Source organism: Triplophysa rosa, linkage group LG12 (assembly GCF_024868665.1).
Source record: "Triplophysa rosa linkage group LG12, Trosa_1v2, whole genome shotgun sequence".
NCBI classification, from domain to species: Eukaryota; Metazoa; Chordata; class Actinopteri; order Cypriniformes; family Nemacheilidae; genus Triplophysa; species Triplophysa rosa.
In genome coordinates this window covers 15,694,613-15,712,177 of record NC_079901.1, presented here as the reverse complement: position 1 = coordinate 15,712,177, position 17,565 = coordinate 15,694,613, and the positions used below count along the sequence as shown (strand labels likewise).

The 17,565-nt window shown below is 40.2% G+C and overlaps 1 protein-coding gene across 1 annotated transcript in view; it reads left to right on the top strand.

The window, feature by feature from the left end:
• mctp2a (multiple C2 domains, transmembrane 2a) overlaps positions 1-15,805 on the top strand; it is a 43,111-nt gene extending 27,306 nt beyond the window's left edge. The window contains exons 18-23 of the mRNA XM_057348526.1: positions 1,121-1,240; positions 3,516-3,557; positions 7,487-7,596; positions 8,432-8,541; positions 9,627-9,724; positions 15,120-15,805. Of these exons, the coding sequence (XP_057204509.1) occupies positions 1,121-1,240; positions 3,516-3,557; positions 7,487-7,596; positions 8,432-8,541; positions 9,627-9,724; positions 15,120-15,188 (549 nt within the window). The 3' untranslated portion in view covers positions 15,189-15,805. The remainder of the gene's footprint in view (positions 1-1,120; positions 1,241-3,515; positions 3,558-7,486; positions 7,597-8,431; positions 8,542-9,626; positions 9,725-15,119) is intronic.
• The last annotated feature ends 1,760 nt before the right edge of the window (positions 15,806-17,565 follow it).

Here is a 17,565-nt window from a genome sequence, read left to right as displayed (position 1 = left end):
AGATAAATATTATATATTGATTTATTTATTGTAGTTTACTTTCTATAAGTGACAACAACATCTGTCAGCTGTAGCATGCTCCAGTCATTAAACGCTACAGTATATTTGTTCATTGGGCATTGCAGATGCTCAACTCTTTCATAACACATCATTTTGCAAACAAGATATCGGGAATGATGATATCCTACTTAAATCCTATTTTGAGGAAAAATAAATATCAAGATATTGTTTTCCTTTGTGATTTAATAATTCATGCATCACAGGGTTATTTACTGTGCTGGAAGCAGTGCATTGATCAAATTGGTTGACGTAAATACATAGCCGCAAAATGGACTACTCAGGTGCAGATGTTATATTACAGATTGGTTGAATCGTAATGCGCAGAGCGCGTTTTATAATTATGTTTTCTCTGAATGTCTTGTTTTACGGTCATCCCTTTGCGTATCGCCTGATTGTTTCTCAGACTTGTTAAGTTGCCGCTAGCCGGGTTTAAATTCAGCCATCCAATTAGTGGCGTGCTGCGAGGTGCTGTAGGTGTTTCACTGTAAGAAATACCTATTTCTCTTACAGGATTGTGAAGGATTATTCATCTTATTTCTTCCAGAGGTCTCGAGTGTTTGCGTCGGATGAAAGGAAAATCGCTACCGTCGCCCCTCCAGCGGCCATATGTGTTTGCTATCGGTCAGGCGGCAGGAATGTGCCACAGTCAGAAGGCATTTGAAATGCAGTACATCAGAGCAAGTGTGGGGCCTCGCTTCTAACAGACGCTGTGTTTTATCACATCCGAATTACACACCATCAGCACAGTGTTAATCGATGCAAATGCGGTTTTGAAATATTAAATTTCTGCCACTCCTAGACCGAACACACAGATGCTGGCACAACGTCCCTTATAGTGCTGAAGGATCTGGCGAGATGCTGATATACAGCTTGGCACGTTGCGAGGAGGTTAAGAGTCCCTGTGTCGAGTCCGAGTTGTTTTTCCCGATGTAAACTCTTGGAAAGACGTGTTAGAGGAAATGCCTATATGTGTGTGTGTGTGTGGGCAGCACTACCAACTGTGCTGTTTGCGATTCTCATACCCTGTTTGATAACCTCTCTCTCTCTCTGTCTCTCTTAGATATTTGTGGTGTCAGTGTGGCTTTGGGAGCTGTTCATGTTGCCTCTCTTCCTCCTCCTGCTCATTGGCTGGAACTACTTTCACATCACACCCGGCATGGCCAGCTACAGTCAGGACTTGGTAAGTGCTGTGATCTCGCCCACTCGGCTGCACGGAAAACAGTCCCTTATAACTCAGTGCTTGTGACTCAGATGCTGCAGAACTGACAGGCATCAGTTTGAAACCTTCACAGATTCTATTGTAGAATAAATCTCAGACGGACAGCAGGTGACATGGCACTGCTTATTATCATTTATATAAAAAATGTACCATTTAAAGATCCAATGTGTCAATTTTTGGAGGATCTATTGACAGAGATTTCAATATAATATACATAACTATGGCAGTGTTGGGCAAGTTACTCTGGAAATGTAATTAAATTACAGATTACTCCTTTTAAAAGTAATCACGTTACTGGTCTGATTACTTTATTTCAAAAGTAATTAGTTACACTACTCGTTACATTACTACCCCCACACAAAATGACCTCTTTAGCCTTCTCAAGACTAACTTTATTGGGAAGTGCATACTCTACTCTATCTCGTCTTTAATTATTTGAATACATTCTTTCTGCTTATTCCATACTAAAGCCTGTCATAAATAAAAATAATAATTAAACTCTGTGACATTTTAACTTAAAACATTTTTTCATATGTTTCCTAGTATTTCTAAACCTGCATACTCCATAATGTAAAAAGTCTCTCCTTAGTTTCTTATAACTTGTATATCTTATCTAGTGCTTCTGCATATTTCTATGATGATTTCTTCGTCATTTAACAAATATAACAGCGTTAGAGCAGCAAAAACTAGTCTGACAAAACATAACATGTTGCTAATAGCAGCCTGGCACTCGACAGTAGAAGTTGATTCATTGCTCTCTGTGCCCGGTGACGTTACTTTCTCCAGAAGTTTAACCGTGCTGTACTGCCCTTTAAGGTTGTTTTTCGCGGGAGAGAGGGTTTTGCTTTCCTCCACATGACCGACAACGCACAACAATGTTCTTGCCTTTGACAGAAATAAACTCAAAATAATGATTGTACTTCCAGCTACAGAACGCATACGTTTCTGTCTCCATGCTGAGTTTGTTTTCGCTGGTAGTACCAAAGATTGTTTTGTGATAGGGAGATGTATGGGTCTGTAATACTTACAATTGGAGCATAAAGGCTAACATCGATCACGAGAGGCACCTCAGCCAATCATATCCGGTGTCTAGTCTCCTTGCCTGCGTTCCGCGCGCCGATAGCATTGGCCGTTACAAGTTTTTAGCTTAAGGTGGCAGGCTTTCCATGGAGTGGCTTTGGTAGTACTTTCCACGCAGGCGCGTTTCAGTTTGATGACGTCGCGGGTGCGGGATTCGTCATGTTGTTTCTAGAGTAGCTCTAAACGGACAAACCACTCTAGAGCGCATTTCCTAAATATGTTATCTTCTTCTGTAAAGAAGCGAAAACATGACGACATCTTAGCTGCAGTGCATCAAAAGTGCTTCAAAAGGGAGTGGAGTGAGCCGTTGGTTGCAATTTGCAACCTCACCAACAGATGCTGCTAAATTTTATACACTGGACCTTTAAAGAAATGATCATATAGTGGTTGATTTGAATTTGTTATGAGAAATTAAATAGAAAATCTAGAAAAAACAGTTTAGTGGGGACAGAAATGTTAAATTGTAGAATGCTTTTATACAGTATTAGTGGAAAACATTGATTTTGTAATGCATGTTTTTTTTATCCACGTTGCTTATGAATCCAGCAATAACAAAGGTTAAGATTTCAATCACGTCTTGTTGTGAGTTTAACATCAAAGTCACATTCTGCGTGACCTCCATCTCCGCAGGGCTCAGTAAACCATGTTTCAGGCCTTACCCACAATGCATCAGCTCTTTGTGTATCTCTTACCCATCACAGGGCTATACTTGGGGCGGGGCTGTTCTCTCCCCAGTGTTAAAACCCTTACGGCCTAGCAGAAACAGATCACCAATCCACACCACAGTTACATTCAGAACCCAGAGAGGGTCAGGGCTGATTGATAGAAACAGATCTAGGCACCCGAACAAGCGAGATTAAATGTTTTCCTTTTGGTTTCAGGTGCATGTGCGAATGTGTGTATGTGTTTACGTCTTGAAGAAATGAGATTGCTTGGTTGTGACATTGCTCTTGCGAGGAAGGCCCCTCTCATTCACCTCCTCCTTTTGTGCGAGGTCACTCGAGAGGCAGTTGCTACGGCAACAGGGCCTCTCCCAATGGGGGTGTATATACAAGCGAAGGTTTCATTACGAGGTGTTTGTTAAAAAAATGCTCCATTGCCCATGTGTGTCACAATCTTAGCCGCTCTAACTCTCATTCTTCTCCTTTATTCGCAGGAGAACATGTCCGTGGTTGAGGACGAAGACGAGGATGAAAAGGTATTTTGCTGATTTCATGCCTGGTTTTTGATTAACCGCTGACTTTTATAGAGTTCCCCGAGCTGTCCTTGGGGTTGCGGCTAAGCCGGACCGTACACTGTACCTTTAAATACCACATTTAACTCAGGCCTGCGACTTAAATTTGTTTCAAATGAGGACAGGCGATTCAGCATGCACATTTTCCCTGTAGTACTTTCACACCGCTCCTCTGGGAATTCTCTCTCATACGACAAATGGATTTGGTTGCTTTGCCGTGGTCCTTTGAAACGCAGAAATAAGCACAGAACGGCATCATTAATTGAAGTTTGTCTTCCACTTGGGAATAGAGGCATTGTAAGGATTTTGCAGCAGGCATGGCTAAATAGGGAGGCTGGACTGCAGTTGAACTCCCGCGTTTCATTTTTTACGTTTAAAATGAGTCATTAGACTAATTACAAATTCTCACAAATCTGCTTAGATCCAATTATTCCTAAAATATTCAATCATTAGGAAACAGTAGTACAGAAATGTAAAATGCATCCGTGTTTTTGGTGTGTGAATGGATCCCTGACAACGGTCACAATGGTCAAAGTCTGAATGCTGAACATTGAATAAATTCATAATGAGGTAGGGCAGGCACATAATCACTTTATTCTACACTGTCTGGTCCGGTGAAGAACGGGTTAACAGGAAGATAATGTGTTATTGCTTTCTGACTTTCTGATGTGCGGAAGTGCGGAGCGCTAAGCCTCCGAGCGGTGACCTCTGCGCTGTATGGCTAGGGCCTAGGATTCATATCCATAATGTGCTCAATATATTCCGCTATGATGTCCGCAGGCTATCTGTTGAGAGAAACCCCTCTGTTAAAAACAGATCCCTCTTCTAACTCATGTCCAAGCCAAGCAGATAATTCACAGATGAAACACATGATATGAATGTGCGAGCACATTAGCTTACGGCCAGCAGCTAAATAATTGTAATATATCTTGAAATGTCTGTGGTCATAGAAAATAATCAGAGATATGGGATTTATATTTAAGACCTATAAAATATGGGTTGTTTGAATTAAGCTATAAAAATGATATTAGTTTCATTTCAAATGTTTTCTGGTGTAATCCGTATTTGTACAATTATTTTAATTTTCAGCCATAAAAACATTTCCATTTTTGGACAGCCCGTGCATATATTTTTATTTATGTCACGATTATTTTGATGATCAGAATGAGTTCTATTTCTCTGCTGACATTATGTGTCATGTTTTTACACGCTTTCACGGCTTGTGTCAATGAAATATCTCCTTTCATTTATTTAATTACCCAGCTGTCGATGTTTATTTTAAGTTGTCAGCTCTAATTTAAGGTGGCTTGTTTCAAAGTCCTGTTATGTTTTTCCTCTTTGACTTCAGAGTTGGGTATCACGCAGGCAGATCAAACAGTGTAGCTTTATGTTTCCTATCAAAGTCATCACGGCTAATGTTTTTAGGGTGAAGAACGATCGGTGTTAAATTTGATAACTTCAAAGGCTGTGCTTTTTTCCCAGTCTTTGGTTAACGCGGGGATAAAGGCCGTCCCCTCTTAGAGGGTTACGATTACCGCCTGCTTTCACTGTGCTTTCCCCAGGAGGAAAAGAATATGTAAACCTGCAGCTCAATGGCGTGGATGCGATGGAATGAAGCTAAAGAAAGCCGATAGGCGAGGCTGCGATACTGCAGAAATAATACACAACATATCTGCTCTTTGAGCACAGATCTGTCCTGGGGGAGAAAGAGGGATATTTACAAATCACGCAGTGTGATGAAACCTCCCTTTTGCCTTCGGTATCAATTGTGTCGAGCGCATAGGCGCTGGTTTAATCGCATCAGAAAACGACAGGGTAAAAGAGAAAAAAACACTACGTGGAGTCCCACATGACCGGGAGGCCCTGTTAGTTTGGCATAAGGTCACCTAACGCTCTTTGGTCTGGAGAGAGAGGACCACGCTTTGACTAGACCTGACCCCCTATTTTCATCCCGCGAGTACCATCGGTGAGGTCTTCAAACCCTCAACCTATATCTCTTATTCTAACACGAGAGTGATGATGTCATGATCATGTTTGGGAGTATTTTGTGCTCACTGCGTTTAACGGTTATAACAAACCATTTGCACCACATTTTGTGAACTAATTCCAATAACGCAGGTGTTTTATTTAGACACATTCCTCTGGTTAATCCATTGTGGAATAAGCGAGTCGCGAATATTTGCACCAGCTTTGAATGAATATTCAAATTTGACGCCATTTACTCAATTAAAGGAATGTTAAATGAACCTTGCCTTTGCAGCGTTTTGATTGTGCCGAGCATCCCGGTGAAACGTCGTTTTCTGTTTACCTTTGTGCAATCTGTTCCCTTTAAGCCAACATAAAAGTTATTTGACAATTTCATCTGAACTGAGGATATGATCTGACACAGGTTTTCCAATCAGTAGATGTGTAACTGGGATCATTTATGTCTGCTAAAATCTCTTCCACCTCAGAGGCGCACAGGAAAAGAGATGAATGACTTCAAGAAGGTTCGGGGACATGAATGACGAAAACTTTTGTTTTCTTTTTTGGATTTTTGAGAGTAGAATAAACTTTGGACACAAACACACACACGCGATTGGTAGACATCTGTGTTGTTGACTGTGCAAAGAAACAGTAAGGATATTTAAGCTGATGTCAAACACAGTGGATGCGCTGAAATAATACATCTTTTTATGTGCTGTATCCTCCATTTACATTTTCCACACAAAGCAAAGGTTTTAACTGACTCATAACAGGAGGCATGTTGATTTTTGCTTGATTTATATCCCGATCTCTGTGTCAGGACACGCTGTGTGCTGCTCCTGTAGACAGGGTGTGTTGAGTGGAGGCATGGCTGGTTTCCTATGGTTTCCTGTGTCTGGGGCCGAATGGAGAATGACAGCGGGAGTCTAAGCTGAGCTTTCCCAGGGGCCGACTCTCAAGGGCCGCCGTCTGGGGACAGTCGCTTACATAAACATATACACTGCTTTATCACGTACGCCTGTCTTTCTCACCACCCCCCATACACGCCGTCTGTATTTCTGTCATTATTCCTGTCATTATTTCCTCCTTTTGATGTGAGAGCTTTCTCTCTCTTCTCCTTTTGGAGAACTATACTCAAGGGCTCTTATTCTGGAGGAATCTCTGATGTGATCATGTTGCTTTGGACGTTAGATTACCCTAGCAATCTTCTTTAAGTAAAATGGAATAGAATTTCCCTTTATTTTTTCATGGAAAGTCCATTTAGCCCATGTCTCTGAATTAGGCTGCAACCCAATACTGTGTGATGCATCAAATACAAGAAGGCAATGGGATTTCCCATCTCTCTTACAAGAAGTAAAAACATTGCTCTGTATAACAAGATTACATTTAGACAATGCAAGCTTTCTCCCATGAGCTCGGATATAGAAAACGCTAAATCCAATGATTTCAACCCTGCGCTCAATCGCGCCATAAGGTGGGCAACTCTTCGCTTTCATGTGCCAAAAACTGGTACTCGAAAAAGCTTGCACCCCAGGAAGCGAGCCAAGACTTGCCCAGCAGAGACTTGCGGATTAGACGACCTCACATGTCGGCGCACTGCGCCGTCTGTATTCTCGAACTCCCGAGTCCCTCTTTCTCTGTGCTTTTTGATTGCCATTTTTACATCTTTCCCCTCCGCTCAAATTTTGATTGTGATGCATCTTTATTGTTTGCGTCCGACGGACGGATGCTCAGAGCTCTGTGACGGTGCCGGAGGAGAGGCAGACATATTCTCTTCATCTTCTGAGATGTTACCGGAGCTCATTACAGGCCATTGACTAGATGAAATACTGGTGATGGCACTTTGGAAATAAACGGCTTTTCCTTTGTGGGCTTCTAGCAGCTGACTTCCCTCATCAGTGTCTGTCCTCTTTTTTCTTTCTCCTCAGGAATCAGAGAAAAGGGGACTGATGGAAAAAATCCACATGGTTCAAGAAATTGTGCTTACAGTTCAAAACACTTTAGATGAAGTGGCCTGCTTTGGGGAAAGAGTGAAAAAGTAAGAAAAGTCATCATTTTATATACCTCTTCTCAAGTACAAATACAGTTGCGCTCATAAGTTTACACACCGGTTGCAGAATCTGTACGAGGTTTAGCATACTAAAAATGCAAGTTGAAATTGAACAGATGGAAAAAGGATTTGTTAACAATTCTGTTGTGACGGTCAGACGTGCTGGCCAGAAGTTAACTTCTGGTCTGTGTTTGTTCATAATATAACTATTTATTTTATATTTAATTTATATTAATAATAATTTTAGTAATATTTTATTGTATATTAACTGTATTCGTTTAAATTAAAACTACTCAACAGTCTACCAGAAGTTAAGTTTGGGCCACGCAGTGATTGTTTATGTTGTTGCTGCTTAAACCGTCTATATAAGCATTGAACAGCTACTAGAACCTGCAATCAAAAATGGATAAAAGCACAACAAAAGTCACAAATTTATTCAAACATTATTGATATAAACTTCCAACTGTAAATTGTATTATTATTTACATTTATTTTAATGCATAGAGCAGATGCTTTTATCCAAAGCGACTTAAAAAGGAGAGAAAATGTAACATTTTGTGAAAGAGTTACACAATTTTATGTACATTATTGTATGAAAATATTTGTTATATTTGCTATATCATGGTAGCACTAAATAAAAAATATGCTATTTAATTTTTTTTTAAAGGGGTAACATGTAAAAGATTTTGCAGTGAGTAAACTGGTATTAACTTATTGGCAGAACTAAATGCTGTATGCATTATATAATGTAAAATATACATAAGGTGGTATAATGAGTATATAATGTGTATATATTAAATTAGATTTATGTCTCTATTGACAGCACATTCAACTGGTCTGTACCGTTCTTGTCTTTCCTGGCCTGCCTGGTTCTGTTTGTGACCACTACTGCCCTATACTTCGTCCCGCTGCGGTACATAGTTTTACTGTGGGGTAAGTAGGCCAGACACCATGTGTAGCCTTTTCACCCGATCACGCGTGATACTTCAGTGGTTCTGTTAAGCTGTCTCCACTTTCCTTTCAATGGAAGACATGCGGAGGTGATTCAGAAAGAATCAAGCTTTACCATCCGAGCTGTGAGCGCGAACCCCTTTACTGACGCCTGACGAAAGCTATTTAAAAAGTGATCCATTTCCACAGGTCTATCTGTGACAGCTGATCAGAATCAAGAACATGATCTGCTGTGAAAGTTTGATATTGTATGATCAGTAAGAGAAAAAGAGCGAGCGAGTGCAGGCAGAATTTTATGATGTTCACGTCAGTTTGGGCCAAGGTCAAGTAAACGTTAAGGTTTCATACTTACTGAAGATTGCTTTTATAGTAAACACAACGAAAAGAAAGGTGGTCGTTTAATTTAATAGTTTATATCTGTGTAAGCATTTCATTTGGTTGACTTTAGGAATTAAATAATTTAATTGCTAAATGAAATATGAAAATAAATTATGAAAGAATTAAACATTGTTTAGTTTAGTTTGTCCTTAAATTAATTTTAAAAAGTCCCCCTTAAAAACTTGTGTACAACATACTTTGTGCAAATAATGTAACATTAATTGACATTTATTTTGGCATTATATAAACAAATATTGTTTTAATACACAACAAATTGTAACAAAACAGCTTATTGTTTTCGCTGTGATTTTTGTGGTTTAGACATGGTAAAATGTGTTAAATAGTACTGTGCTATTATTAATGCTGTAAACATGATTAAATGTAATTTATCCAATAAACAAGCCTATTCAAGGCTTTGAATAATGTTTCAATTTTTTGGAAATCGTAGAGAAAGAAACAATGTAAAGTTTTTATGGAACTTTCAATTGTGAAGTCATGAAAAATAGCAATAGTGTAAGCAGTATTGACCATATTGGTAGCTATGTGGTTACATGCGATTAAAATGATATACAAATATGCATTCATACATGAGACAAATGTTTGTTGGGTCAAGGTTTTTGTTCTCTGTCGTCAGTGAGATACCTGCAGGTGCGGCGGATGCGTTTATTAATGCACGCTTGTTTTCACAGGTGTTAACAAATTTACCAAGAAGCTTCGCAGCCCATATGCCATTGACAATAATGAAATACTGGATTATCTCAAGAGGGTCCCTTCTGATGTTCAAAAGGTAAGGGTCCAGTTTTACATTCAGAGAGAATGAGGGAGGGAGGGAAAGAGACAAGGAAGGAATTCCCTGAAGATGTCTGCATTATTTGCTCTAACAGAATTCCCAAGTGTTACCCAGGATATTTCCTCTGGCTGTGTTTGATTATTAATGGACTCGCGCCTTTAAAGGCGGCCCCCGGCCCAATTATTTCCCAGCGTGTTTTGATGGAGTCACTCGGCTGCCTGGATGGGGTCTGCTCTCATCTGTCCTCGGCCGTATCGCTGCAGCCTTGTCCCTGATTATCAGTTTTGTCGGCCTGTGATTAAAGAAGGATGCTGTCGAGGGTTCAGCGATTGGCTAAGGGGTCGGTGTCTGCACACTGACAGTGTGACGGCCCCGTCACATCAGGTTGGAGGACTCGATTAATGAAGTGTTGAGCCAACGCTGTCCTGCTGAGCGCCATATGCGATGAAACATTATCCATGGCTGATATGTCATTCAGGGTTACATCACAAGCCTGCGGCCATACAGCCCGGCGCTGAGAGAGTGGCTGCTCATCTTTCGTACCCGGGATACAGAGCGGGACGCTGTCGGGAAGCGTTTCGTTTAGGATGTGGGACGCATTGCTCTCCATCAACAATGCTATTAAACTCTAGTCAATACTTCGCTCAGCAGAAGACTGGATAGCTTGAGCGATTGGCTCAGACCATCCTCCTGGGACGAACCTCTGCAACTTTACGTTAACATATGTCTGTGCAGTTGGATGAAGCCAGCATGACACACTGGTTTTGGCATGTGGAGCAGCAAGTTGGCAAAACAAGATGGAAACCATAGCTGAGTTTTTAAGCCTTTTGAAGTATGTTTTTGTGCTTCGATGAACTGCCTGCTGTTCATTTAAATGGAAGGCAAGGAAGACAGGATGATCTTTCGCAAAACGAAATGTCAAAATATGCCACTTTGGAAAAACAAAGCACCGCTAATATTGCATGACTGCCTGTTCTCCGTCATTAACTATACCTAGACAGACCTAAAAGGTATTCGAATCCACTACGGAGCCAGAGCCGTTTGTCGTTTCGTCCGAACCTTTATGCTAAAAATGAGCCGGCACAGATAAACAGCATGTAACAAAAGCTCAAATTGACTCCTGTCTCACGGCTCCCGAAATGACTTGGCAATTAGTGCCCGTGCGGTTCTTCAAACGCATACCCTCAAAACTGGACTTCATACGGCGGCCCTCTGTCCTAAAATAAGCAGCATCTGTCGGTTGTGAGGACAGTTTCATGTTCTGAGGCGACGTGGCTCTCTTTGTTCCCGCGTCCTCCATCTCCCATTCTCATAATCAGGGCCTGGTAATTAGTGTGCAGTCCCTACCTTACAGATACACCTCCAGGTTATTGTTTTGGAGAGAACCAAACAAGAAAAGGATTTGGACACATTCTTCATGCTTTTGAGTCCCGTAGGCCTCATACCATAGTTTGAACTTTGTTGATGATGAGTGTAGTTTGGACTGCGTGGTGGTCTGGGATGAGAAATCTCCCTTCCTGTAATGACTATCCATCTTAAATGACGTATATTAGACGGCTTGGGTGGAGCATCCGTTAACTCCTCCCCTTCAACTGTCAGTCTGCTGCCAGTTCCATTTCATAATGTAACGGCTGTTTTTATACATCCAATCAAATCTCAGAGAAAGATGAAAGCCAGGCCCACTATTTTTCTCATTAGAAATTCCATTTCACTCGGAAATGCTTCAAAATACGGAAGTTAAAACGATGGCAACTTCCGGTTCACAGGGACTTTAAGGTTATGTACTGTAGATGTGTTTACACTTATGCTCAGGAAACCCCCCATCCAGTTGATTAGTAACGCTTGACAATATGTTAACATTAGTTAATGCATAACATGAAGTAACTAAAAGCAAAACTTCTACAGCATATATTCATCTTAGTTCATGTTACTTGAAACATTTACTAATACATTTGTAAAAGCCAAAATATGTAACTTTTTAATGAAATTAAATGAATTTTTTCATCATTCGTTGACCCTCAAGTCATTCAAAACATGCATATGACAAAAGATATTCTGAGAAATATCTCAGTGGTTTTGTGTCTGTATGATGGAAGTCAATGGGGCCAAAGTTGTTTGGGTACCAGCTTTTTTCCAAATACCTTCTTTTGTGTTCTGCAGAAGTAAGGAAGTCATACAGGTTTGAAATGACATGAGGCTGAGTAAATAATGAAATAATTTTCTTTATTTTTTTAGGGCTGTCAAACGATTAATCGCGATTAATCGCATCCTGAATAAAAGCTTGTGTTAATATATATATATATATATATAATATATATCTGTGTACTGTGCATAATAATTTTGTATTTATTAACACATACACATACAGTACATGCATATATTTAAGAAAAATAAAAAAATGTATAAACATTTATTTATCATTTCAATTATTGGTGAATATAAATAAATACATTTAAATAATTCCTAAATATGCATTCATGTGGTTGTGTTTGTATTTATAAATACAACATTATTATGCACAGTACATGGATAAATATTATGTAAACACAAACTTTTGTTCTGGATGCGATTAATCACGATTAATCGTTTGACAGCTCAGTTTTTTTTAGTGAACTATCCCTTTAATGCACTACGAATGAACATGAACATTGAATTGCCATAAACAAAGATAAATATGCTGAAAAATGTATTGCTCATTGTTTGGTCATGTTAGCTAATGCATTTTGTTGCTGTCCTTCTGAAACCTTGTATGTCCAAATTCACTGTTTATCAGGAAATGGAAAAAACACTGAACTTTTCAATGATCGCATACTGTGTTGTTAAAGGAGCTGTATGTAATAATTTTACTGTATTAAATCAAAACAATACCTTAATATGTTCGTAGACATTTAGGAAACATGCTAAGTTCGTATATTGGTTTGTCCACAAAACAACGCTATAGCCAGTTATTCCACACTGAAATGTGCGTTCCGGAATGTCTGTTTCTGTTTTGGTCCGTGTGACCCCGCCCACTGACGATTTACCCACTGGTGTATTTCGACAGCTCGGTTGCCAGTTTGCGCCAATCACTGCATATTGCAGCAAACAAACAATCTGGGTCAGAGCAGATTCCACCCTTTCCGGTACCATTACTTTGCAAATTTAGAAAGGATTACAATATTCTTTTACAATTTACAGGTAGGGCTGTTTCGGTTGTAATGGACAAATCAACCCCGGTGGTGCGGTGGTTGGGAAATATATATATCATTTATATAAATAATATTTTTATTATTATATTTGCATGTAGCAACCACATGATGAGTGGAAGAGAAATATAGACCTTATTTAAATACTTGAAATTGTTAAATAGTTAAATACTTGAAATTGAAATATGATATCTGAAATACATAAATAAATGAGGATGAAACATCTGTCCATGTTTAATGCGCAAATCCATCAGTGAAACGGCACACTACAGCATATAAAACATTTAAATAAACATCAGTAAATAATGAAAACTTAAAAGATATAAGAAAGTTAAATATTAAATAAAAAAGCTGTTGTTGCAGTGATAACTTCAGTCAGTCACGTATTAACCCTTACAGTCCTTAACAATTCCTTTTGAAACAAACAGTTTAAACCTACCTTGGCTTTCCTATTCAGATTGCCATAACACGTTACTTTTTCCTACTCGTTGATGGAAAACTTACGTTCACATTGTCCAGATTAAAATATGTACAATGCACATTCAGAATATTTGCACAGGAGCGCAAATGAATAGATGTCTCTCCACAACTGCGGCAAAACCTGCGCGCGCTCTGAGACTAAGCAAGCTGGTCATAGACAGTTTTGACTTTATGTATCTGTTCATTTCACAAGATCCATTGCAGAACCCGCAGAATAACCTGGGTTTTGCCGTGTATGCCAATAATTTCTGTGTTAATGTAAGATCTTTTAAATAAAACCATCCACGACTGAAAGGCTACAAATAGCAATCCTTATCGCAACTCTCATTTTTATTACACTTATATTTGTCACAGTGACGTGCACTACCGCCGGTGGCAGTTCACCACCGTCATGGCACTTTACCACTGCGGTGGTGCGGTTGTCATGGCCACCCTTACGAGGAGTAATATACAATTTTATTACGGTTATTTAAACGAGACAGCAATATGGCAAATTCTGAAACAAGCTGCTGATTGGGTTATATTTGCAAACAACAAAACCACTGCAAACGTATAAATTATCAAATAAATCTACAGTGTAAGAGTTTATGCTTTCCATTACACACCTGTAAGTGTCTGGCAACTCCTGTGAGTGTGCGGTTTGAGGAGGAGAAGGGGCGGGGAAAACCCCTCACCAATATTTTGAATTTGGACTGTGATACCAAGCTCAGCCGCTACTACTAACCGCTAATGTTACATACAGCTCCTTTAAAGTTGACAAGCACTTTTTATTGGTTAGATATTTGCAAAACTTTCCTGCAAAACTTTCCTGTAGCTCAGTTAGAGCATGGCGTTAGCAACGCCAAGGTTATGGGTACGATCCCATGGATTGCACATACTTAGAAACAAGTGTATAGTATAATGCAATGTAAGTCACTTTGGATAAAAGCGTCTGCCAAATGCATAAATGTAAAACACAGTGACAAACAAAAAGGGTGACTAATGATTTATAGCAAAAATAAAAATCCCGAAATATGGAGATGTGACGTTTCAGAAGGACAGCAGCGATTTACTAATGTTAATTTTGGAAAAAAAACTCATACATTATCAGTGAACGGTGGCTTTGAATATGTTTAACTGCAGCGTAATAGTGCTACGCAGATGTGTTGTTTCAGATGCAAACTGAAGAAAAAAACTTTATTCAGTTTCTCATAGCTCGGTAAAACTCTGCTTTAGCAGGGGGTGAACTGGGGTGGAAGGTGAAGGTCGTCACAATGAAAGTAAAGTACACAGCATGTTCAGCTGCGTGGAGCGGAGGAACCGTGTGATCATCTGTAACCGCAATGCCCCAGTCAGAGCCGTGCGAACACTTCCTCCTGCCTACAAGCTGCTATAATTAGTCTCAAACAAACTTTTCCGAGGAAGGACACAACTCGCAAACTCCTCGGTTCGCAAGGACCTAAGACAGCAGGCCCGCTCGCCCGCCCAATCCATGTGTGCTTCAGCATAGTTCCCATAGAGTTGTGGGGGGGGTGTAGTCACCGCTGTGTCGGTAAGAAACCCTTGACTTTTCAAATCTTTCCTCCTTGTGATTAATCCCCTCTGCTCCTGTGTTTAAAAAATGATTCATTACAGCTTCGCCCGCCTGGCTTTCCCCCTGCACCAGCTCTCCTCAGGGGAGCCATTATTGTGAGCAGGGCTCAGCTCCGATTACCTGCCTCTGACCAAAGAGCTGTTTGTTTTTACAGGTGCAGTACAGCGAGCTGAGAGCCGAGCTCGGCAACCAGGGCCCGGTGAAAAAGAAACGCTTGCGCTGAAGCCCGGCGGACGTGTCGGATGAAAGGGACGGTCGACGTTTCAAGACACGGTCTGTTTAAGTCATAATGCCCCGTGCGAGTGGAACAGACCCTTGTACGAAACCATCCGTGTTTCCACGAAGGTGTATTCTTTTGACTTTGTGCTTGTGTGTGTGTGTATGAGAGAGAGAGTGAGAGAGAGGGGCCCCTTATGACGGGGCCTTTGGCCCACACTGACTCACGTGGTCACAGCGTCTGAGCGCATGATGGTAAAGTCGGACTCTGCATGTGGTCGGACTGGAACACAAAGAAATACCAGCAAACAAATGACTTGTGCTGTACTGTTCATATATTAATGTCTTTTTAGGGACCACATTCTGGTTCATTTAGCAAAAGAAAAACGATCCACATAACAAATAGCACGAAACATGCTTCCTGTAGTTTGTGTGTACAGCAGGATCTTCAAATGAGGGTGAAATATTTACTATATATTTCATGTAAAAGATGATTCTAATATTCAAGTAGTCAATAGTCAATCATTAAATGTAATTTATTATAATAATTTTATTGTAAACGGAGCCTAGCATGTTTGATTTCCTATCAATTTAATATTTATGTAGCAGATAACAATAAAATAAAGACGATAACTTAAAGTTTGACTTCTTGAGTGTGTTTTTCTTCTCTACCATTGTGTTTGTTGTAAAGGATGCCCTCGGCGAGAATACACGGCCGCATTATCACTCAGCCCGCACTTCAGAAGAGGATGCTGGTCACTGTTTAGCTCTGCTCATGGAGAATACATCAAAGTCTCGGTGTGTCCAGAGCAGTCGGCTAATGCACCGCTTTTGTAGTTCGCTGACAATAACAAGGTCCAGATGAGAGAGCTCATCTAACATAAAGAGAGAGAGTGTGTATGTACACTCCACACCCGCACTTAGTGTTTCCCATTTTCATTAAAATCACCTTCAGTGCCTAATGGCTCTCTACTAGACCCATCAGTCTGTAGTGTTAGCACCAGTGATGGGGCTTCAAGTACAGCAAATGGAGAGTTCCTGCCTCATCAACTTATTTATTCGTATTACAGACATATTCTACCCTCTCCTCCATCAGAGAGTCATTTTTATAGAAAGCAACATTTCCAAAGTGATGTATCTTGAATGTTGGCATTCACAGCATTGATTTCAAATGATTATTAACTTGATATTAACATATTAATTGACATCACACAGCAGTGAGTGTTCATTTGGACCTGGTATTTATGATTTTTGCTCTTCACTCGCATTCAAAGACAATTTTATCAGACTAAGTTGGAAAAGTTTATTTTATTCGAAAGAAAGAAAACTTTCCTGAATTCACCCGGTTGTCTTCTCCTCTTCAATAATTTACTGAGCGAGGTAAATAACTGAGCGAACGCTTTGTAAAAATAGCCGTTCTGTCTGGTTCTCGCCATACAGATGAGCCCGAGACCCCAGCTCAGGGAGTTTGTTAAGACTGATTGGAGCGCTCAGCATCCCAGCCTGGCCCCTCCTTTTCTCTCTCTCTCTCTTTCCATTCACTCCTCTGCAGTTTGGTGCTGAAGGAGCCTCAGTTGGTACGGCGTGAAGAGTTTGATTGGCTCTAAGGGACCTGCTGGAGCCTCGGGCTATCTCTTTTGACAGTCTGATAGAGACATCACGGTTCTCTCCCAGGAGCTGCCACCAGGGGTCCGTTTCAAAGCAAGGGGGAGTGGAGGTGACCCGCAACTCTCCGCCGGAAGAAATCCCACACACAAGCTCCATCCTTTACGCCCGCGACGACTCTACTGGAGGGCCACGGAGAGGGGGAGCGGGGAGGGCCAGCGTCCCTTAGCTCACTAAATGAGACCCCATCAGATGTCTGCGTGAGGTGAAACCAATTAAACAATGCTTGCAGGAAAGATCTGGTCATCGGGTTAGCACCAAAACTTGAAAGCAAGCCTCTAAATGGATGAGAAGTGTTTATACTGGAGGAAAGCAGTGGTCTTCAAAAATTAAAGGCTTAAAAAAGTCTTGATAAGCCAAATGAAATGAAAGGCTGCCAGTTGTCATCTCTTTTAAGTTAGGAGAGATGCAGCATTTATCACTGACAGTTCATGTTGTTTTTTTATTGTTATTACTGTTGCAAACTGGCTTTATACAATTCTTACACTTTGAAGTTTTCGACAAGAAAGTCAAATTGAAAGCCAAAGAGACAAAACTGTACAAAGTGTTTAAATGTGTTTCCTCAGATGCAGGGCAGTCTTCTGCATTTGTTTTTTAGTACAATATTCATTCAGGTATCCAGGTTTAAAGACTGAAAAATGTATTATATTATCATTTTTAATATTTTAATAATGACATTATTTATATATGTACATTATTCATATTATATTATATGTCGT